Raw genomic sequence first — 23,695 nt, 5'->3', positions numbered from 1 at the left:
TACCTCAAAAATGTACAGTACTTGAGTAAATGTACTTGGTTTACTTTCCACGCACTAGAGTAGACTAGATTAGATGGAATCCCAAGATCCAAGTTAACATCATTCTGGTCATTTCAGTAGCTACAAGAAAGGTAGGAAAGCAAAATATCCTCATGATGTCAATCTCCAAAGCCTCAATAACATCACAGCGACAACGGAATGATTATGCCATTTTTAGGGTGCACATAGTAACTATTTTGATAAGAGCCAGGCCTGACTCGATATGTGATATCCAGGCCTGGCTCGATATGTGATATCCAGGCCTGGCTCGATATGTGATATCCAGGCCTGGCTCGATATGTGATATCCAGGCCTGGCTCGATATGTGATATCCAGGCCTTGCTCGATATGTGATATCCAGGCCTGGCTCGATACGTGATATCCAGGCCTGGCTCGATATGTGATATCCAGGCCTGGCTCGATATGTGATATCCAGGCCTGGCTCGATATGTGATATCCAGGCCTGGCTCAATACGTGATATCCAGGCCTGGCTCAATACGTGATATCCAGGCCTGGCTCGATACGTGATATCCAGGCCTGACCCTTCACAATATCGTGATGGCGGACATCATGGAAAGGGCCAGGTTGCCGTTATTCAATTCCAGTATGGTTCCGTGCTGTGCATTCGTGCGTGCGGCTGTGTGTTAAGTTGTGATGGTGATGATGATGATGATGATGATGATGATGATGATGATGATGATGATGATGATGAGAATGGAGGCTGTTCTTTCCTCCCACGACGACGCGGCGGGGCTGCAGAGTGAAGACTGCACGCTTTATAGTGTACTTCGGGTAAGTAGGCAGAGAGAGAGAGAGAGAGTGTGTGGAGCGAGCCCCACTGCATGGCTCTCCTTTGTGTGCCGCGTGTGAACCAGGGGCTTTGTTTATCAGAGAAGGGCCCACTCCAGGAGCTCTTCTGGGGCCTTTTGGTGGTGGTGGTGGTGGTGGTGGTGGCATGGCCGTGCGTGCATGGATTTGAGGTGAGGTGGAGGAAGGAGAACTGTTTGCTCAAGTAAAAGCAGCAATGCACCAACGTGGAAATACTTTACTTGAGCAAAAAGTCATCATAGTATAGAATGTCTGTCCCAATTTTGCGGACGGACATAGCAGATGTACAAGCTCGTCGCACTGTGGGCTCGTGTAGTAGATCTACTGTGTGTGTGTGTGTGTGTGTGTGTGTGTGTGTGTGTGTGTGTGTGTGTGTGTGTGTGTGTGTGTGTGTGTGTGTGTGTGTGTGTGTGTGTGTGTGTGTGTGTGTGTGTGTGTGTGTGTGTGTGTGTGTGTGTGTGTGCGCGCGCGTGTGAGTGAAACGGTGAAACTAAAGTAGGAGTGTGGGGATGGCTAGTAAACGGGGAATCTTCTTTTGTTGCATTTCACCCCTGAAATGGCGTCACTGTTCGGTGTGTTGTGTGTGTGCATGCAAGAGGGCCGCTTGTTTGGAGTGCTCTTCAATCCTGTCCTCCGTTTGTTTCTAATTTACTTGCTGTGTGGTGCTCCTGTTGGCTGAGGTTTCCTCTCAACACACACGCGCACACGCACACACACTGACACACAAAGACCCCTGCAGAGATGGTGGAGTGGGGTTGATTGACACGGTTAATAAGAGTGGTCTAAACAGCAAAAGCCTTTAAGCATATGGGCCGCCCGGGGCCGGCAAGGCAGGCAGCAGCTGAATGAACACGAGCACAATACAAAGGAATGCTGCTGATTGACATGTTTCCACGTTAAAAGGCCCAGGCCGGCGTCGCGTGACATTGTTGTCGTGTGCTACACGCAGGGCAGGCAGCGGTGTTGTTGTGTACCGTACGCTCACTTTAGACGCACATACAGTATGGAGTCGTTACAGTATACCGTCGCTGTCCGGGCAAGAACCCACATCTTCACATTATTTTTAACTTTTTTCTGTTTATCTTTTTTTCCTTTTGTGCCCCATACTTCATCATACTATACTACAGCGTCGCACAAATGTAGCAAAAAAAATTGGCCGATATACAAGCCGGTATAGATTGGCTATTTTTTTTTTAAACCCATTTTGACCTGAGATCAGATTAAAAAAGAAAATCTTCTACATCCTGACAGTTTTCAGATTTAAAAAAAATGGCAGACCTACAAGCTACGAGCTTGTAGATCTGCTATTTTTCAATAGCTAAAGCATGACATAATGCCAACACCAAAAGGGGTTCCCGCCCCCAAAATGGGTTAAACAAAATGAAGCGGAAGTGGTTAAGACTTAGAGTGCGTGGTTATTAGTACGTATCGACACGACGACATGCATTAACAAGAGCTTGCGACTGTCTAAATAATGCAGTAGGTCGATTGGAACGCGTGGGTGCATTTCATTCCCTGCCACGATAATTATGACGTTCACCTTTAGGAAAGGAGGAAACATATAGTGATTTAAATAAATACACACAGTTGTTTGGACATTGTGTCATGACCAAGGAAACTAACTGTGTGCGTGTGTATGTGCGTGTGCGTGTGTGTGTGTGTGTGTGTGTGTGTGTGTGTGTGTGTGTGTGTGCGCGCGCAGGACTAACGCGGAGAACCAGGTCTTGAAGGCAGGCTTCACCAGCAGACAGGTTGTGATCGTGGAGAATGACGACCCCGGGGGGGTGTTTGAGTTCTCTCCGTACTCCAGAGGACCCTGGGTCATCAGCGTAAGACCACCCCTCAAATGAAACACTATAGAACTGTCTGTATATGACCGTATGTTAGGACCCTGGGTCATCAGCGTAAGACCACCCCTCAAATGAAACACTATAGAACTGTCTGTATATGACCGTATGTTAGGACCCTGGGTCATCAGCGTAAGACCACCCCTCAAATGAAACACTATAGAACTGTCTGTATGTTAGGACCCTGGGTCATCAGCGTAAGACCACCCCTCAAATGAAACACTATAGAACTGTCTGTATGTGACTGTATGTTAGGACCCTGGGTCATCAGCGTAAGACCACCCCTCAAATGAAACACTATAGAACTGTCTGTATATGACCATATGTTAGGACCCTGGGTCATCAGCGTAAGACCACCCCTCAAATGAAACACTATAGAACTGTCTGTATGTTAGGACCCTGGGTCATCAGCGTAAGACCACCCCTCAAATGAAACACTATAGAACTGTCTGTATATGACCGTATGTTAGGACCCTGGGTCATCAGCGTAAGACCACCCCTCAAATGAAACACTATAGAACTGTCTGTATGTGACTGTATGTTAGGACCCTGGGTCATCAGCGTAAGACCACCCCTCAAATGAAACACTATAGAACTGTCTGTATGTGACTGTATGTTAGGACCCTGGGTCATCAGCGTAAGACCACCCCTCAAATGAAACACTATAGAACTGTCTGTATATGACCATATGTTAGGACCCTGGGTCATCAGCGTAAGACCACCCCTCAAATGAAACACTATAGAACTGTCTGTATGTTAGGACCCTGGGTCATCAGCGTAAGACCACCCCTCAAATGAAACACTATAGAACTGTCTGTATATGACCGTATGTTAGGACCCTGGGTCATCAGCGTAAGACCACCCCTCAAATGAAACACTATAGAACTGTCTGTATGTTAGGACCCTGGGTCATCAGCGTAAGACCACCCCTCAAATGAAACACTATAGAACTGTCTGTATGTTAGGACCCTGGGTCATCAGCGTAAGACCACCCCTCAAATGAAACACTATTAAACTGTCTGTATGTGACTTCATGTTATCTGCTGGGACCATGGAAGTGTGTGCTATAGCAGTAGTTCTCAAAGTGGGATCCGTGGACCCCCGTTGGAGTAGTTGGCTGATGGCGTACCCTAGCCTCTAGGGGACCGAATAATGTGTCCGTAGATGGCAGAAGAAATAATTAACCCATTTTGACCTGAGATCAGATTCTTAAAAGTGTCTTCTACATCCTGACAGTTTTCTGAAAAAATCTATGTTTCTGTGTCAGTCGTTCTTCGATTTTTTTCAAAAAGAGCAGATCTAAAAGCTCGCAGCGCACCACTCGGTGGAGCGCTGCGAGCTTGTAGATCTGCTATTTTTCAATAGCTAAAGCATAGCACATAATGCTAACACCAAAAGGGGGTTCCCGGTCCAAGTTAACAGCCAACTTCTGAATGGATAAACTGGTCGAAGTCAACGACCTCCCTTTGAGAACCCTGTTACGAATAATCATAATTAAAGGTATATTCAGTGATTTCACTTAATTCAAATATCACTTATTTTTGTGTTTTGTTGTGATAATCCTCTCTACTATAGAGTGTGCTGACCATATAAGGAGTTCCTCCCTGTTCCCAGTTAACCCCTGGGGGTCAAAACAAACCTTAGGTTTCGTTTTTGGCTCTCTATCCTGATTGGATGAAAGGCTTTATTGCCACCTAGCCAAAAACGAAACCGAAAGGTTTTTTGAGTGAAATCACTGAATATACCTTTTTAAAAAAGAGCAAAAAGAAAAAAAGCCCAACCGTTCAGAAACCCCATTATGTGACCAGAATGTGTGCGCTGCTGTGTCGCCCCCTGCCTGCCTGTGTAGGAAGGGGAGGCGGTGGAGCTGCACGTGGTGCGGGCCCAGGGCCAGCTGCTCAAGCAGCTGGTGCGCTACGCCGTCATGCCCGCCGCGGGCAACGCCGAGTTCTACGGCGCCACGGGCATCCTGGAGTTCAAGCCGGGAGAGAGGGAGGTGGTGGTGGCCCTGGTGGCGCGGCCCGACGGCGTGCCGGAGGTATGGAGAGCGTTGCTTTGATTGATTTTATTGAACACGTTATTCGATCGTGGACGGGTAAAAACGGCACGCGGTGCAGTCTGACCTGAGATCAGTTTCTAAAAATGTCTTCTACATCCTGACAGTTTTCATTCTGACCTGAGATCAGATTCAAAAAAAAAAAAGTCGCTCTTCGATTTTTCAAAAATAGCAGACCTAAAAGCTCGTAGCGTGCCACTCGGTGGCGCGCTATGAGCTTGTAGATCTGCTATTTTTCAATAGCTAAAGCATAACATGATGCCAACACCAAAATGGGTTCCCGTTCAGAATGGGTTAAAGCTAAAAAGGATGACACAAATAAAAGTCTTGTGAAATTTTTGAAAGAAACCAGTGTTACACATCCTTTAATGGACGTGTTTAACCCTTGTGGGTTAAATTTAAAGGCGCAGTGAAATGAAAAAGACGTTTTTCACACTTTTAGACCATATCAGTGGTCATCATATAGGCATACCTAACAATGGATGCCAATTCTTTTTTTTTATTCTCATTTCTGTGTGTTTTTATATCAAAGGTCCATAAAAACGATTGCATTATTTATTTATTAAAACGAAAACGTGCTGCGTGATGACGTGTAGAGATACACATCGATAAAAGCCAATAAAAATGAAGCTCACCCGTTTAATTCCCCATATTTGCGCCTCCGTCCATCACAGCTGCTACTGATTACAGAATTATTTCAGGATTATTTCCATTCCAGATAACATCCAGACAGTGTATTACTCGGTTTCAACTTAATCATCACGCTAAAATATGTATCCGAAAACATTATAGGGTAGAAATAAGCCACATAACAGTAAACTGGTTGTGCTGGCCGACCATAATGATTTATAAACAAACAACACCACGCTGTTGCGCATAGCATAGCTAACGTCCCTAGCTACCGTCCCATCGCCTGAAGGGATGCAACGGTCTGATTGGTTCAGAAACTTCAGACCGGTGTTTCATGTTGAAACACCATTTTCATGTTGTTCACCATTTCCGTTTCACTGCGCCTTTAAGAAAGCGAGTATAAACTGCAGGTTAGCCTATAATGATCGCATGCGTATATTGTCGAGCAAACCAAGGCGGAGCAGTGCAAGTGAGTTATTCTGCAGTGTGGCCCGTGATTATACACTTGTCATGCCCTACTGAGAAACTTGATGTATAAATGTACGTGTCGGCTCATTGAGTCTCAAAACTGCATAATTATGCTGCTATGTAACCCTCAGCTTCAGTAGCACTAGGTACCGGTCTTCTTTTTTGGAAGCACTGGTATGAATGTTTAGTGTGTGTGTGTGTGTGTGTGTGTGTGTGTGTGTGTGTGTGTGTGCGCAGCTGGACGAGACCTTCTCGGTGGTCCTCAGCAGCCACAGCACTCCGGCCAGTCGCCTGGGCAGCCACCGGGAGGTGAGCATCACGGTGAGGCAGAGCGACGACCCGCACGGCGTGGTCCACTTCCCGCGGGCCGATCTGAGCCGCGCCGTCGACGAGAGCACGGACACACACGACACACGCCCAGGTGTGCAGCACACACACACACACACACACACGCCGTCCTCTCTCACACACACACACACACCAACACGCTTCATTTGGACGACAAACGTTGATTTAGTTCAGTCATAGCCTTCTCCATTTACTGGTCTGGACGGTTAGTTATAGTCTTGGCACCTATAGGCTGCTGAGCCCAGCCTGACGGCGTGTCGCGGGTTTGACCCCCGATCCCGATGGCCTTTGCCGCGTGTCTCCCCCCCCCCCCCCATCGCTCTTCCCCTATCCTGTCAGTCTACTTTCAACCTATCGATGAAATGCAGGAAAAAAAGCATTTTTTTAAAAACATTTACTGTATAGTCATTGACTAAAAATCCACAGTCAATTCCACACACAGTTTTTTTAATCAAATAAAAATAGTATATACCATAACGGCCTCTCCTCCTCCATGCATAATATACAGCGGTGTATCCAGTGGCGAGGACCGGGGGCCGCTTCGGACGGGTGTCCGTCTCCTGGGCGCTGGAGCCCGCCCTGTCCGGAGACGTCCACCCTGTCCAGGGAGACGTCGTCTTCGAGGACGGAGAGCACCTGAAGAACATCACCCTGTTCTCCGTACCTGACCAGGTTACAGTATAATCCCTATGGCCAATGACCTGCTTATCCCATTCTGACCTGAGATCAGATTCTAAAAAAAAAATGTCTTCTCTACATCCTGACAGTTTTCTGAAAGAAAGCTACGTTTCGGTGTCAGTCGTTCTTCAATTTTTCAAAAAAAAACAGCAGACCTACAAGCTCATAGCGCGCCACTCGGTGGCTCGCTATGAGCTTGTAGGTCTGCTGTTTTTCAATAGCTAAAGCATGCTAAGTCATGCTGGACCTCCAAAAGGCTTTTGACACCGTGAACCACTCCATACTGGTTAACAAGCTAAAAGCTATTGGTTTTGATAGCACATCAGTGAGCTGGATGCAATCCTACCTGGAGGGGAGAGAACAGATGGTGGAGGTAAACGGAACACCGAGTGGCGCGATACGAGCTTGTAGGTCTGCTATTTTTGAAAAATCTAAGAACGACTGACATTTTTTAGAATATGATCTCAGGTCAGAATGGGTTAATGCACTTGACCTTTGGCTACATGTAGTACTTTTTGTCTCCCTCTATATATTTCCCCATCTCAGAGAGAAAAATGTATGCTACAGTATACTGTCAATTGCTTACATGCCATTGTTCTGTTTTGTTTGGTTTGGTGTATATGTATGTGAATGAAGATCCCAGAGGAGATGGAGAGCTTCACCATCACACTGCTGAACGCTACTGGGGGAGCGCGGCTGGGAGACCACCTCAATGCCACCTTACACGTCAACAAGAACGACGACCCCATCTACTTTGCCGGTAAAACACCTCTCATAGTTTTAACCCATTCTGACCCGAGATCAGATTAAAAAAAAAGGTCTTCTACATCCTGACAGTTTTCCATTCTGACCTGAGATCAGATTAAAAAAAATGTCTTCTACGTCAGTCGCTCTTCGAATTTTCAAAAACAGCAGACCTACAAGCTCGTAGCGCGCCACTCGGTGGCGTGCTACGAGCTTGTAGATCTGCTATTTTCCAATAGCTAAAGCATAGCGTAATGCTAACACCAAAAGGGGTTCCCGCCCCCAAAATGGGTTAAGCCAATGACCGACAAATGTCCAAGTTATTTGAAGCAGTCGGCGCACCAGCTTGGACCCGATGCATCGCCATCTTTATTGCAGTTTGAACATTGATTGATTAATTGATCGATTTAATTGAATTGAATAATTTATTTAAAATTAATTCAAAGGGATACAGAGGATTCAGACACAAGAAAGCCCAGCATCGTGGTCCTTTTTGGGGGAAATGTGAAACAATATTGTTGTGTACTTAAAACAACTGAATCTAAAGCGTTAAATGGTCCTTCAGAAGCCGTGGGAGATCATTTTGAATCACAATCATTAACGTTTTTGTCTCTTTCTCACTTTCTGTCCCCCTCTCCCTCTCCCCCTCTCTCCCCCTCTCCCCCTCTCTCCCACTCTCCCCCCCTCTCCCCCTCTCCCCCTCTCCCCCTCTCCCCCTCTCCCCCTCTCCCCTCTCCCCCTCCCCCTCTCCCCCCTCTCGCCCTCTCCCTCTCTCCCTCTCCCCCTCTCCCTCTCCCCCTCCCCCTCTCCCCCCTCTCGCCCTCTCCCTCTCTCCCTCTCCCCCTCTCCCTCTCCCCCTCTCCCCCTCCCCCTCCCCCTCTCCCCCCTCTCCCGCTCTCCCCCTCTCCCGCTCTCCCCCTCTCCCTCTCCCCCTCTCTCCATCTCTCCCTCTCCCCCTCCTCTCTCTCCCCCTCCTCCTTCTCAGAACCCACGGTCGTACGGATCCAGGAGGGGGGCGTGGCCAACTTCACGGTGATCCGGGCGGGGCGGGTGGACTCTGTCGTCACGGTGATGTACCGCGTGGAGTACGTGGGCGACGCCACGCCAGGCGACCTGGCGGCGGTGGCGGCGGCGCAGAGCAACGAGTCGCTGACGATGCAGCTGGTGTATGACGTGGGAGAGTGGACCAAGAACGTGTCGGTGGTCGCCGAGGACGACGACGTCCCCGAGACGGACGAGCCCTTCTACATCGTCCTCTACAACGCCACAGGTCAGAGCTAACCCATTCTGACCTGAGATCAGATTCATACGAGGTTTCCAACTGGACACACACACTGGTCTGATTAACCCATTCTGACCTGAGATCAGATTCATACGAGGTTTCCAACTGGACACACACACTATGGTCTGATTAACCCATTCTGACCTGAGATCAGATTCATACGAGGTTTCCAACTGGACACACACACACTATGGTCTGATTAACCCATTCTGACCTGAGATCAGATTCATACGAGGTTTCCAACTGGACACACACACTGGTCTGATTAACCCATTCTGAGCTGAGATCAGATTCATATGAGGTTTCCAACTGGACACACACACTGGTCTGATTAACCCATTGTGCTCTGCCCACTGCTGTCGTTACAGCACAAAAGAGAGAGAAAATAAGGGGTCTGAAATTGTGAGTCATTAGCAGGGGTTTCTGTGATTTGGCCTGACACAAAAGGAAAAGGCTAGGGGGAAGGAGGAGGGGGGGGGAGGGGGTTAAGATAGTCATAGAAGTGCACTCTCATCACGGCATCACCATCCAGGTCACAATGAACCACAATGTTTTAACCCATTTTGGACTGAGGTCGATTCAAAAGTCAGTGATGCTCAACCTTTTTCATGTCAAGGACCCCCAGAATTATCTCGTATTGGGCCACGGACCCCCATCTCAAAATATGTAGTTCCAGGGACCCCCCCCAGAAGCAAATATTTTAGTTAAAAATGTTCGCTCTGTGAAATATATAATTCAAAGATTTGTGCCACATTTTTCACGGTTTTTCAAAAATAGCAGACCTACAAGCTCGTAGCGCGCCACTCGGTGGCGCGCTATGAGCTTGTAGATGAGCTTGTAGCTTGTAGATCGTACTACAGCGTCACACACAAAATTTAGCACGTCTACAAGCGTTCTAGTATAGTGTGGGATGCAGTGTTGTTTTCGTCGACTAAAACTAAGACGAAAGATGTTCGTCGACTACCTTTTTTCACTGACAAATGAAAACTAAGCTATGCTGACTAAAACTAAGACTAATTATAATGACAATTTCGTCGACAAAATAAAAACTAGACTAAAATGTTAGGAAGGGACTAGTGGACAAGAGATCCACATTTTACACTTTGTTGCATGCTGAGAATAGTTTCAGCTTCACTTGCTGTTATTTTCAGCAAGTGTAAAAACGGTCATTACGACGGCATCAAGGCCCACTAAAATACATTCTACTCTACGAAAATTAACTGTAAATGTAGTCGACTAAAATCTTATGACATTTAGTCGACTAAAACGAGACTAACACTAAAACATTCCGGGTGACTAAAATGTGACTAAGACTAAGTGAAAACTATTCAAGAGACTATGGCTAAAACTAAAATGGAAATTCTCTGCCAAAAACAACACTGGTAGGATGCCTGTAGTAATGAGAGGCAGCCAGGCAACAATCACTCTTTGTCATCATCTGAATATTTATAGCATCCTATAGTTTACATTTCTCTCCACGTCCTTATCAGTGGTGTAAAGTAACTAAGTATACACGTCATGTACTCAAGTACTCTACCTAAGTACAATGTTGAGGTGTTTTTTACTTTACTGGACTATACTACATTTCCAATACTTCTACTCCACTACATCCACAACATAGTACTTTTACTGCACTGCAATCATTGCAAAACGTACTATTTACTTTGTAGATTACTAGTTAATAGATGACTTTGTTACTAGTTACTTTGTAGATTTTGATTGTCATTACAAAATAACCCAACACTTAATATACTTTGGCTATTTTAAAATAGACTAATATTAAATGGTATTCTACAACTTGTAAAATGGGACAATCTGCATAATGACTACTTTCTACTTTTGGTACTTTAAGTACATTTTGATACCAATGCTGTTGTACTTTTACTCAAGTCAATTTGTTATTCCGGACTTTTACTTGTAACAGAGTATTTGTACTTGTATATAAATACTGTAGGCTATTGATGCTTGTACTTGTGAGTACCTTTTCCACCACTGTCCTAGTTGAGCTTTCTCTCCATGTCCTTACCAGTCATTTCCGTAACACTGGAGAGAGCCGCTAGCTTAATTTAGAGGCGACTTTGGTGACACAGGAAGCCCTCCTAATCCCTGGTATTGTGTGTCTGGGATGGGGGGGGGGGGGGGGGGGGGGCTCCGCAGATCCTTAACCCATTCTGACCTGAGATCAGATTCTAAAAATGTCTTGTTTCTATGTCGGTCGTTCTTCGATTTCTCAAAAATAGCAGACCTACGAGCTTGTAGATCTGCTATTTTTCAATAGCTAAAGCATAACGTAATGCTAACACCAAAAGGGGGTTCCCGCCGAAAATGGGTTAATTAACTGGACTCCAAGCTTCCTGAGACACAAAGAAAGACCGCAGCGCTGGCGCGGTTGCCAAGTCCGCGTATTATCTCCGTTGTTGGGCAGAAAACTCCCAAATGTTCATTTTGTCAGGAAATCTAAAAAAAATATATATATATATTTCAGGAAATGAAGAAAACCTTATACGGTATATTTAAAACAATGCAATCAACTGCCCCATCAAAGTTGCTATATTGTGACTTTGGATTTATTGTCAGACACTTGCATGAGAGGCGTATAGCGGACAGTTTGACAGTCCAATGGAGATTCTTTTTTTGATGTTTCTCCTATACAGATCTTGTCCAAACATCACAGAAATCAGGACACGTTATCTATATATAGTCATAGCTCAATTTTTCATATTTCATTGTGTGTGCGTGCGTGTGTCTGTGTCTGTGTGTCTGTGTGTGCGTGTGCGTGTGTGGGTGTGTGTGTGTTTGTGTGTGCGTGTGTGTGTGTGTGTGTGTGTGTTTGTGCCCCCAGGTGATGCCGTGGTATATGGAGCCGACACAGCCACGGTGGTGATCGAGGCCAACGACGACGCCAACGGCATCTTCTCCCTGGACCCCGCGGAGAAGGCTGTGGAGGAAGGCCACACCAACCACTTCTAGTAAGGCTCTGGCTCAGCCTCCCAGCCCATTCTGACCTGAGATCAGATTCATACGAGGTTTCCACTGGACACACACTGGTCTGATTAACCCATTCTGACCTGAGATCAGATTCTAAAAATGTCAGTCGTTCTTCGATTAAAAAAAATAAATAGCAGACCTACAAGCTCGTAGCGCGCACTCGGTGGCGCGCTATGAGCTTGTAGATCTGCTATTTTTCAATAGCTAAAGCATAACATGATGCCAACACCAAAATGGGTTCCCGTTCAGAATGGGCTAGCAGACCACGCAGGCATTTAGCAGACGCTCTTCATCCAGAGCCACTTGACCGTTTTTCCGCGCCATTGCCGGAGCCTAATTTTGATACCGACACTTGGTCCGCCATTGCCGAAAGCCCTTCGGCGATTGCGCTTTTTATATAGTTGCATTCGATCGAGCGACCCATAATGCTACTCACGTTAGCCCGGTTAGCTAGCTGTGTTGTTGTTGTTGGCACAGCACTGGATCGTCCATCTTAGATCGTCGTCGCCATAATAATCCACTCTATCCGTTTCTTTCAATCGCCTGTATATCTCCTATTCCTTGTCCCGGATGGCATTTTTGGTCAAAACAGCGTTTCTTTGACGGGCACAGAGACGGCGATGTGTAGCTCTCCAGTGCTCCAGCATAGATCGATCATGTCAACAAAGGTGGTCTCGGCTCCGTCTAGCTGGCTGGGATCAATCAATAAGCGAGAAATCGGAAAGCGAGAAATCGACAAGCGAGAAATCGGAAAGCGAAAATCGGAAAGCGAGAAATCGATAAGCGAGAAGTCGATAAGCGAGAAAATCGGAAAGCGAGAAATCAATAAGCGAGAAATCGGAAAGCGAGAAATCGATAAGCGAGAAAATCGGAAAGCGAGAAATCAATAAGCGAGAAATCGGAAAGCGAGAAATCGATAAGCGAGAAAATCGGAAAGCGAGATATCGGAAAGCGAGAAATCGGAAAGCGAGAAAATCGGAAAGCGAGAAAATTGATAAGCGAGAAAATCGGAAAGCGAGAAATCGGTAAGCGAGAAATCGGAAAGCGATAAAATCGGAAAGCGATAAAATCGGAAAGCGATAAATATATAAGCGAGAAATCGATAAGCGAGAAATCGGAAAGCGAGAAATTGATAAGCGAGAAATTGATAAGCGAGAAATCGGAAAGTGAGAAATCGGAAAGCGAGAAATCGGAAAGCGAGAAATCGGAAAGCGAGAAATCGATAAGCGAGAAAATCGGAAAGCGAGAAAATCGGAAAGCGAGAAATCAATAAGCGAGAAATCGGAAAGCGAGAAATCGATAAGCGAGAAAATCGGAAAGCGAGAAAATCGGAAAGCGAGAAATCGGAAAGCGAGAAATCGATAAGCGAGAAATCGGAAATCGGAAAGCGAGAAATCGGAAAGCGAGAAATCGGAAAGCGAGAAATCGGAAAGAGAGAAATCGATAAGCGAGAAATCGATAAGCGAGAAATCGGAAAGCGAGAAATCGATAAGCGAGAAAATCGTTAAGCGAGAAATTCGGAAAGCGAGAAATCGATAAGCGAGAAATCGATAAGCGAGAAAATCGAAATGCGAGAAATCGGAAAGCGAGAAATCGGAAAGCGAGAAATCGATAAGCGAGAAATCGATAAGCGAGAAATCGATAAGCGAGAAAATCGGAAAGCGAGAAAATCGGAAAGCGAGAAAATCGATAATCGAGAAATCGATAAGCGAGAAATCGATAAGCGAGAAATCGATAAGCGAGAAATCGATAAGCGAGAAAATCGGAAAGCGAGAAAATCGGAAAGCGAGAAAATCGGAAAGCGAGAAAATCGATAAGCGAGAAATCAATAAGCGAGAAAATCGGAAAGCGAGAAAATCTGAAAGCGAGAAATCGATAAGCGAGAAAATCGGAAAGCGATTAATCGGAAAGCGATTAATCGATAAGCGAGAAATCGATAAGCGAGAAATCGGAAAGGGAGAAATCGGAAAGCGATAAAATCGGAAAGCGAGAAATCGGAAAGCGAGAAATCGATAAGCGAGAATCCACTTCCGGTCGACTGAAAATGTGGATTTTCAAAATAAGAGCTCGACTGGAAAAAATGCTGGCGTGAATTAGGTCCTAATTTTTCAATAAATGATAGCGCTAAATGTGTTAAGTAAGCAAAGGACAACATAGCAGGGGTAGAGTGGTCGGAAGAGCAGCCGACACTGAAGCCTCATACATACTCCAGTTTTTGGTGATCACCTAAAACGGTGATAAGCTATCACCAAAAACTGGAGTATGCATGAGCCTTCAGTGTCCTTGAGCAAGACTGAACTGAACCCCTAATTGCCCCTTGATGTGCAGGTTTGTGCCTTGCACGGTTTCCTCCGCCATCGGTGCGTATGGATGTGTGAATGTGATGCACGTTGGATAAAAGCGCTATATAAACGCACCATTTACCATTAACAACACTAGGTAATACATCAAACTCATAGAAATGGTCATCTACAGTAGCATCATACTGTAGATAAACCAAGAACCTAGCATCAGTAAACGGTATAATATTTTTTTTTAAAGGCAATAATCTGTACATTGAAACTATACAAACTATAGCATGTCATGTTAACAAATGCATCTAAGTGGTATTTGCGTAAGCCTCCAGGGTCGTGAGGGCATGCGCTACGGTAAGTGCTAAAGTGGAGTCTGAAGGGGGTGATAGTCTTCAGATTACGGCAGAGGATCGGGGAGTGAGTCTGGCAGTGTTGTTTTTGGTAGCAAATTTCTATTTTAGTTTTAGTCATAGTCTCCTGAATAGTTTTCACTTAGTCTTAGTCACATTTTAGTCACCTGGAATGTATTAGTGCTAGTCTAGTTTTAGTCGACTAAATGTCATAAGATTTTAGTCGACTAAATCTACAGGTGATTTAGTCGACTAAAATGTATTTTTGCGGGACTTGTTGCCATCATAATGTCTTATTTTACACTTGCTGAAAATAGCCGATCTACAAGCTCACAACGCGTCACAGCGCGACGCGTTGTGAGCTTGTAGATCTTCTATTTTCAGCATGCAACCAAGTGTAAAATGACTTATACTGGATCTGTTGTCCACTAGTCCCTTCCTAACATTTTAGTCTAGTTTTTATTTGTTGACGAAATTGTCAGTATATTTAGTCTTAGTTTTAGTCACCATAGCATAGTTTTAATTTAGTTTCCATTTAGTTTCCTTCAGTGGAAAAGGTAGTCGACGAACATTTTTCGTCTTAGTTTTAGTCGACGAAAACACTGGTGTGGCGGAGCGGGTGTTTTAGGGGAAGATTCTGACGGCTCGATCTTGAGTGAGCGGGAGGGTGTGTTAGGATCAGCAAGCATAGCTTGTGCTTAGAGTAAATAAAACTCTTTTTACACCTGTAAACGTGCATGATGTCAAGTCAAGTCACCTTTATTTATATAGCACATTTAAAAACAACAGAAGTTGACCCAAAGTGCTTTCCATATACAAATTACATCATGAAATACAAAATTAAAATTAAAACGTCTGGCAATACTTCATATAAGAAAAATACAATATAACAACATTTTAAGGAACATGAAACAACAGATAGCCTACTGATTACAAAAAGGTTTAAAACATTCACAGAACTATAGGAGCTGAAGGCAATGGAGAAAAGGTGAGTTTTTAGGGAGGATTTGAAACTGTCGATGGTTGGGCTGGATTTGATCTGTAGTGGGAGACTATTCCAGAGTTCGGGGGCAATTACTGAGAAGGCCCCTTAGGTCGCCTTTGGTTTTTTGGCTCGTTGAGGGGGAAAGCAAGGGGCAATTGGTTGACCCGAGTACCCTGGAGGTGCAGAAACCAGGTCGCAAATGTATTCCGGTGCCAGGCCCATTTCGGAGCTTTAAAAACGAACGGTAGAATTTTTTTAAATGCATTCTAGTGTTTCACTGGTAAACCAGTGCAGTTGAGGCCCGAGCCTGACCGGACGGACGTGGCCCTCTCTCGCCCCCTGTGACTGTCCCCACAGTGTCCTCCGTGCCAGGGGTCACTTTGGCAACGTGACGGTGTTCTGGCAGCTCTACGCCAACGACTCGCTGACCCCCCTGGAGGAAGGCCAGGAGTTCCGCAACGCATCGGGCTCCGTCACCTTCACCACGGGACAGCAGGCCAAGCCCGTCGTCCTGGAGGCCGTCTCCGAGGGGCTGCCCGAGTTCGATGAGTTCTATGTCCTCAGGCTGCTCAACGTCTCAGGTGAGCGCCCGGTTTATAGGTGTGTGGATGCGATGTGATTATCCCATTCTGACCTGAGATCAGATTCATACAAGGTTTCCACTGGACACACACTGGTCTGATTAACCCATTCTGACCTGAGATCAGATTCTAAAAATGTCAGTCGTTCTTCGATTTTTCAAAAATAGCAGACCTACAAGCTCGTAGCGCGACACTCTGTGGCGCGCTATGAGCTTGTAGATCTGCTATTTTTCAATAGCTAAAGCATAACATGATGCTAACACCAAAATGGGTTCCCGTTCAGAATGTGATTATACATTTTCACAGTTTATTCAGAAATAGCAGATCTACGTGATATGAATGAAACTTTATTGACAGCCGTATAGCCAGTGGAAGACAAACGACAATTAAAAACATACAAAACAGTCACAAATAAATACATTGGTTCATAAGACTCTCAAAGTATCTCGTAAAAAAAAAAAAAAAAATCTATAAGAGGCACTCGTACCAATGTTTCGGTATCTAACAGTGCTAAACCTAGGATTAGTCAGCACCTTAATCACGTTATTATGTGACCCCATCGAGTCTGCTTTTAAAGCTGAACATGAGGTTTCTCAAGAGATTCTGGAAAGGTGGTTAGACCAGAGTCGCAGAAGAGCCGACTAGCACTGCCACCCCTATATAGGCATCGTTATAAGCCACCTTTAGCTTGCGCAGACTCTCTTTTTTTAATTTTATATATAGCCTAACTTTGTTTATTGTTTTTTTCACAGAAGCATTATTTAAATACAGGAGTTGAAAAATAACAAATGGTGGCATTAACAGCTTCTCTTAAATAAACCCCACAAGTATGAGGGTTAGGGTAAAGAGTAAAACACATTTTCACCCCCAAAGAAAAAAAGACAGCAGACTCTCTTTTTAATAATTCACCCATAAGGCGGCTGTAATAGAGTTAGAGTTCTAGGTGAAAGAGCATGCCACTGATTGAGAACATTATTTCCACCTGTGCTGATTAGCAAGAACCCCTGCAGCCTGTTGTAGCCTCTGAGTGTGCTGTGTGTGTTCAGTTCTGCATTGAGAGTCAAGAAGTAAAGACCTATGTTTGAATGCTCTCCAAGTGTGTTATTTACAAGTCCCAGAATATGACAGGGGCTGTATACAGCGGGGTGCGGTATACGCTCTAAATAGGTTCACCTTGTAGGTCATAAAATGCGTATAGTTTCTGCGAACGCGACTCATATGAAACGTTGCGGACGTATGATATCACAGGTGGTTACCCGGGCGAAGGCGGCAAGCTGGCGGAGGAGACCTCCCTGAGCGCCTCGGTCCTCATCCCCTTCAACGACGACCCGTTTGGCGTCTTCGCCATCGCCGAGGACGACCTGGACCAGGAGGTGGCCGAGGACGTCGTCGAGGTAGACGGCGACCAGGACGACGGCGGCGGCGACAACGTGGCGTCCTTCACCATCCTCCGGCGGCAGGGCGCGTTCGGCGACGTGAGCGTGGCCTGGGAGATCGTGTCGGCGAGCTTCCCGGGCGGCCTCCCGGCTCCCATGGACGACCTCGTCCTCCTGGCCTCGTTCCCGCCGGGGTCTCCCGACGTGGAGCTGAGGCCGCGTGAGCGCCGGCGCCACTCGGCCACGGACGCCCGCTTCCTCTCCGGCCGCCCGGGGGCGTACGGCCGCGTCTCCCCCGAGGTAAGAGGTGCCCCGCCCCCGTCCGTCGCCGCCGTTGTTTTACGGAACGGTCGTCTTGAGACCCACCGGTGTGGCTATGTTTCTATGTCGGTCGTTCTTCGATTTAAAAAAAAATAGCAGACCTACAAGACCGAGTGGCGCGCTACGAGCTTGTAGGTCTGCAATTTTCAATAGCTAAAGCATAGCATGATGCTGACACCAAAAGGGGTTCCAACCCAAAACGGGTTAAGAGGGTTTCCAGTGAGCCAACATGCATTGAGACCTGAGACCACATTCTATACATGTTTCTTTGTCAGTTGTGCTCAACCTTTTTCATGCCGAGTACCCCAGGATTATCTGCATTAGGCCGAGGACCCCCGTCTGACAATATGTTGTTGTTGTTCTAGTCAGAAGCACAGATATGAGTTTAAAAAAACATTCGCTGTGAAAGAATATAAATTCAAAGATTTGTGCCACGTTTTCACGATGTTTTCAAGAATTGCAGATCTACAGTATGAGCTCATAGCGCAGCACTCGGTGTGCTATGAGCTTGTAGATCTGCTATTTTTCAACAATTTGAGTTTAAAATAAGTGGTTAAATTATTTGAGATAATCATAATTATTTTGAGTAATCATCACAATCATTTGCATGCATTTCCAAGTATAGAAACAAAGCGGAAATGGCAGATATACAAGCTTACAACACTTTATTTAAACTTGTAGCAGCTATTTCCGTTTTTTTTAAAGCGTAACATCATGCAATTGTATATTTAAGTTATTTGCCACATCTGACCAGTGCCATTTACAAAGCCTAAAAAGGCAAATACAGTTTAAATTTCCATCCATTATGTTATCCCGATGTTCAATGCCACCAAAAACACAATGAAATCATTGACCATCTGGTGTGACAATCGTTTGCCAATTTAGGATGCGCCCGCTCCCCTGGGGGGGAACTTCACCTTCTCGGCTTGGCTGGTGCCACGGCTGGACACCGACGGCTTCATCGTCTCCAAAGGGAACGGGAACGGGACCTTGTATTACGGAGTCAAGGTGATTTAGAAATGTTACAAATGTTGTGCTGCGAGTTATACACTCAGAGTTTTACACGCCTGCATGGGGGCCATTTGAGACACACCGAGACCCACCGGTGTAGCCATGTTTCTATGTGTCAGTCGTTCTTCGATTTTTCAAAAAATAGCAGACCTACAAGCTCGTAGCGCGCTATGAGCTTGTAGATCTGCTATTTTTTCAATAGCTAAAGCATAGCATAATGCTAACACCAAAAGGAGTTCCCGCCCAAAGAGGGTTTCCAGTGAGCCAACATGCACAATAATAGCAGCACCCTGATACTGTTTGACCAGAATGGAACAGAGCCTTCATTAGTATCAGTGTTGACCCCCGTGAAGAATGTATGGAAGTGTAAAAGCCACCTGAAAGCTCTTTCCATAATGGCATGTGTGCATAGACCCCATCGAATACGTATTCAGCCCCCCACTGGGATTTCAGTAGCGATGCACCGAATATTCGGCCACAGAAAATATTCGGCAGAAAATGGCAAAAAATTAAAAATGCATTTTTCGGCCTATTCGGTTTCGTCCCGAATAGGCAGAAAATATATCGCCGAATAGTGTATGCAATTAATGCATTCAAAAGAGCTGAATAAATGTTTTATGGACCCATAATAGTGATTCATATTTAAGTTAAGTTTTGCCACAAACATTTAAATTTTGCCATAAATCAGGTAGCTTTAAGGTACGGCCATGACGGCAATGGTAGGAAAAAATATATATAATATTAATCATATTCGGATATTCGGAAATGTGGTTTTCGGCCAACTGTTTCCTATTATTCGGCATTCGGTTTCGGGCCAAGAATTTCCCTTTCGGGGCATATCCCTACATTTGTAGTGTTTATTACATTATTGGCACAACCATGTATACCTTTTTGCACACCTGTTAACAATGTGTCCAATCGATCGATCCAACAGGTGCACACCAACGAGTCCCACGTGACCGTCTCGCTGTGCTACACGGCCGTGGGCGGGGCCAACGTCAGCAGCTCCGCCCCCCAGGTGGCGCTGACGGCCACCGCCCGGAGGAGGTCCGTGGAGGACGACGTGTGGACGCAGGTCATCGTCACGGTGGACGACAGCGTCGTCCGCTTCTACCTGGACGGGACGCCGATGCCCGGAGGGCCCAGGAGCCTGAGGGGAGGGGCCATCGCTGACGGTGAGTCGATTTATCAAAAATAGCAGACCTACAAGCTCACAGTGCGCCACTCGGTGGCAGAAAACAGCAGACCTATACAAGCTTGTAGCCTTGAAACATTTTCGTCATAGTATTAACCCATTCAGGCCTGAAATCCTGACGGTTTTCTGAAATACCTCATGTTTCTGTATCAGGTGGTGCTCAATATTTCATGTCAAGGACCCCATAAACGATGTGTAATTGGCCTCCGACCTCTCATCTGAAAATATGTTGTTCCAGGGACGCCCCCCAGAAGCAAAGATTTGAGTTGAAAACGTTCGTTCTGAAAAAAATATACATTCCAAATTTGCGCCACATTTTCACGACTTTTCGAAAATATCTCACAACTTATTAAAGTGACAATAGTGCCAAAATGTAATGACCTCACTGGGTTTCAAACTATGACTTCTACTCTTTATTTCCCCCCGCCGACCACTCGGTAGGTTCTTATTCTTGTGTTTGATTCAACTGCATATAAGTTTAGAAATAAGTTTAGGGTTAGGCATACTGTTTCTGGGCCTTCACAGGGATCACACAGAGTGACACAGTCTTCTCCTCATGTTTCTGGAAACACTGGAGGCAATGTTTATATGTTTTTAATTGACTAGGAGTGAAAATAGCCTGATACATAGGCTATCTCTGTGTTGTTTTTGTATTTACAGTCATGTTTTTCCCTGTTGTTTGTATATGGACCCATTGTGTCTGAAATAAAGTTTTCAATCAATCAATCTGGGGTTACGTTTAGGAATAGAGTTAGGTTTTTGCAGAGGTTACGGTTAGGCTTAACAGTTTAAGAATAGTTTACTGAGGTTACGTTTAGGAATAGAGTTAGGTTTTTGTAGAGGTTACGGTTAGGCTTAACAGTTTAAGAAAAGTTCTACAAGATCTACAAGCTCATAGGAGCTTGTAGGTCTGCTATTTTTCAAAAATCAAAGAACGACTGACATAGAAACATGGCTTTTTCAGAAAACTGTCAGGATGTTGAAGATTTTTTTTTAGAATCTGATCTCGGGTCAGAATGGCTTAACTCACTCAAACTCACTACGCGTACGGCATGCACATTCACACACAAACTCATGTGACACACGCACGCACCCTCACACGCACCTCCCGGTCCCTTGCCCATCCATTGTTCCCCTTCCAGAAGACTATGTGATGCTTGACTGAGCGCTTGGCCTCTGCGCTCTGCTGGATACTGTTACAGCAGCTAGGGAAGACACAGCCCTGTGTCTCCGTTTGTCTTTTCCGTCCCTTAAGCCTAGAAGGTAAAATGGCAGACCTATTAAGCTCACAGTGTGTCGTGGTGTCAACAACCAAAGACTCGAGACCAACACGAGCACAAGCAAGTGACATGGTGTTTGGAATTGTCACACAAATCGTGCATTCTAGCGTAATGACGATTATAATAAAGGCAGAAAACAACTGAAACGATAGCACGATGCAAAACAACCGTATACAATAGTGGTCAGTTACACAGGAGGTTGAAATTGGCTCCAGACATGGTGGTTGGTATCAAAGCAGTGACCAATCTGCTATGCAAAGGAGTCAAGTGAGGTCTTCTATAGGTCTGCTGTTTTACCGTCGCGCCACATGCTTGTATGCATCGAGCCTAATCAGTGAAGACAACAGTGCAGCTGTCTGCTGTGGAACCACAGGGCCCCCACTACGCCCCCGGAGAGCGTGGGGGCGCTCTGATGGCTCCTTAACTAGACTAAACTTCAGTCCCAGTGCAGATGAACATCCATCATGTCACGTTGGGGTGTGTGTGTGTGTGTGTGTGTGTGTGTGTGTGTGTGTGTGTGTGTGTGTGTGTGTGTGTGTGTGTGTGTGTGTGTGTGTGTGTGTGTGTGTGTGTGTGTGTGTGTGTGTGTGTGTGTGTGTGTGTGTGTGTGTGTGTGTGTGTGTGTGTGTGTGTGTGTGTGTGTCTGTCTGGATCACACATGGATGGCTTTGTCTCGGTCTTTGTCTCTGATCGCCGTGGTGGACTTCCTCCACTGTTGTGGACCCCCCCCCCCCCCCCCGCAGACAGGCCACCATGGATGTATTCACCTTGAAGCCAGACCAATCTGCCTGTGCAAAAGCAATAATAGGAACAGCAACAATAGGAAGAGGAACAATAGGAACAGCAACAATAGGAACAGCAACAATAGGAACAGCAACAATAGGAAGAGGAACAATAGGAACAGCAACAATAGGAACAGCAACAATAGGAAGAGGAACAATAGGAAGAGGAACAATAGGAAGAGGAACAATAGGAACAGCAACAATAGGAAGAGGAACAATAGGAAGAGGAACAATAGGAACAGCAACAATAGGGAGAGCAACAATAGGGAGAGCAACAATAGGAAGAGCAACAATAGGAAGAGCAACAATAGGAACAGCAACAATAGGAACAGCAACAATAGGAACAGCAACAATAGGAACAGCAACAATAGGAAGAGGAACAATAGGAAGAGGAACAATAGGAACAGCAACAATAGGAACAGCAACAATGGATAATTAATGTCCTTTCCCCCCCAACTAATAGGTTATTAATTATCATCGTGGTGAATGTACAGTAGCAGTATGTACAGTACAGTAACACTCTCGGCAGAAGACAGAAGTCTGCCTCTGAATGTTTGTGGGGGTTTTTATGCTTTATTGACTGAAGCCTTCCTGCTTCCCAGACGGTTAAACAGATTTATAGATATGGGCTGCCAAAATAAAAAGAGACCTCAGACTAAATGAGGGGTGATCTATTAAAAACAGAGCTGTGGCGGTATTGGGTTCTGATGTGGGGGTCTTTATACCTCCCGAGCCACTTGAGGTCTCACCCACCCCCCCCCCCCCCAAGGGGGAGGGGTACAGATGCCAGGAAAGCCCTTTACTGTAATAAAACGATCTTATCTGATGATTAACGCACTCTACCGTACAGATTTGACAAAATTACGTTTTTCCTCATAAAACAAGGTTACATAGTTTTTTATTTTGAAATTGAGTTGCAGCAACTCGTTTTCAAGGGGGGGGGGGGTCTTCAAATAGTGCCACTTTAACCCATTTTGGGGCGGGAAACCGTTTTGGTGTTAGCATTACGTTATGCTTAAGCTATTGAAAAATCGCAGATCTACAAGCTCATAGCGAGCTTGTAGGTCTGCAATTTTTTGAAAAATGTAAGAACGACGGACATAGAAACGTAGCTTTTTCAGAAAACTGTCAGGATTTAGAAGACATTTTTCGAATCTGATCTCAGGTCAAAATGGGTTAACTCGGGTATAAGTTTGACAGAGAAACTTTCACTTGTTGAGTAATATTTGACCATGAGGGAGTACTTTGACTCAACTGGTGGTCAGGTTACTCTGTCCACTCCACGACATGCATACCAGGCATTGATAGAGCCAGTGCTCTCTCTTTAAAACGCCTGCTTCTTCAGTGTCCTGAGGAAGTAGAGGCGTTGTTGTGCCTTTTTTCCGCCGGCCGTACGGGGTGTACACATAGAGTATATATATCTATAGAGAAGACACCCGAGTTCTCCTCCCATCCACTTGCATTGAGTTGCTCAAAAGCGCATGAGGCGGATTCACTCCTCCTTCCTGGTAGGAACAGAGTGCATTCTGGGACGGATTGCAATGGTGAGTGGCCCCAAACACATGAACGCGCTGCCGTTGAACGCGCACGAGCGTCGCCCGTCGTGAACGT

General features: G+C 45.5%; 1 protein-coding gene across 1 annotated transcript in view; it reads left to right on the top strand.

Annotated features, from left to right (window-relative positions):
• The window catches only part of adgrv1 (adhesion G protein-coupled receptor V1), a gene marked incomplete at its 5' end in the record, with an annotated part of 354,615 nt that overhangs the window by 43,599 nt on the left and 287,321 nt on the right, over positions 1 to 23,695 (top strand). The window contains 12 exon segments of the mRNA XM_083783399.1: positions 800 to 832; positions 2,571 to 2,697; positions 4,565 to 4,753; positions 6,107 to 6,290; positions 6,726 to 6,889; positions 7,532 to 7,655; positions 8,625 to 8,909; positions 11,764 to 11,890; positions 15,896 to 16,119; positions 17,368 to 17,795; positions 18,702 to 18,824; positions 19,762 to 20,002. Of these exon segments, the coding sequence (XP_083639525.1) occupies positions 800 to 832; positions 2,571 to 2,697; positions 4,565 to 4,753; positions 6,107 to 6,290; positions 6,726 to 6,889; positions 7,532 to 7,655; positions 8,625 to 8,909; positions 11,764 to 11,890; positions 15,896 to 16,119; positions 17,368 to 17,795; positions 18,702 to 18,824; positions 19,762 to 20,002 (2,249 nt within the window).

This window comes from Protomyctophum parallelum, assembly GCF_964188405.1.
Source record: "Protomyctophum parallelum genome assembly, chromosome: 15".
Taxonomy (NCBI): domain Eukaryota; kingdom Metazoa; phylum Chordata; class Actinopteri; order Myctophiformes; family Myctophidae; genus Protomyctophum; species Protomyctophum parallelum.
Note: the sequence above shows the minus strand (reverse complement) of the source record. Positions and strands in the feature narration are given on the sequence as shown.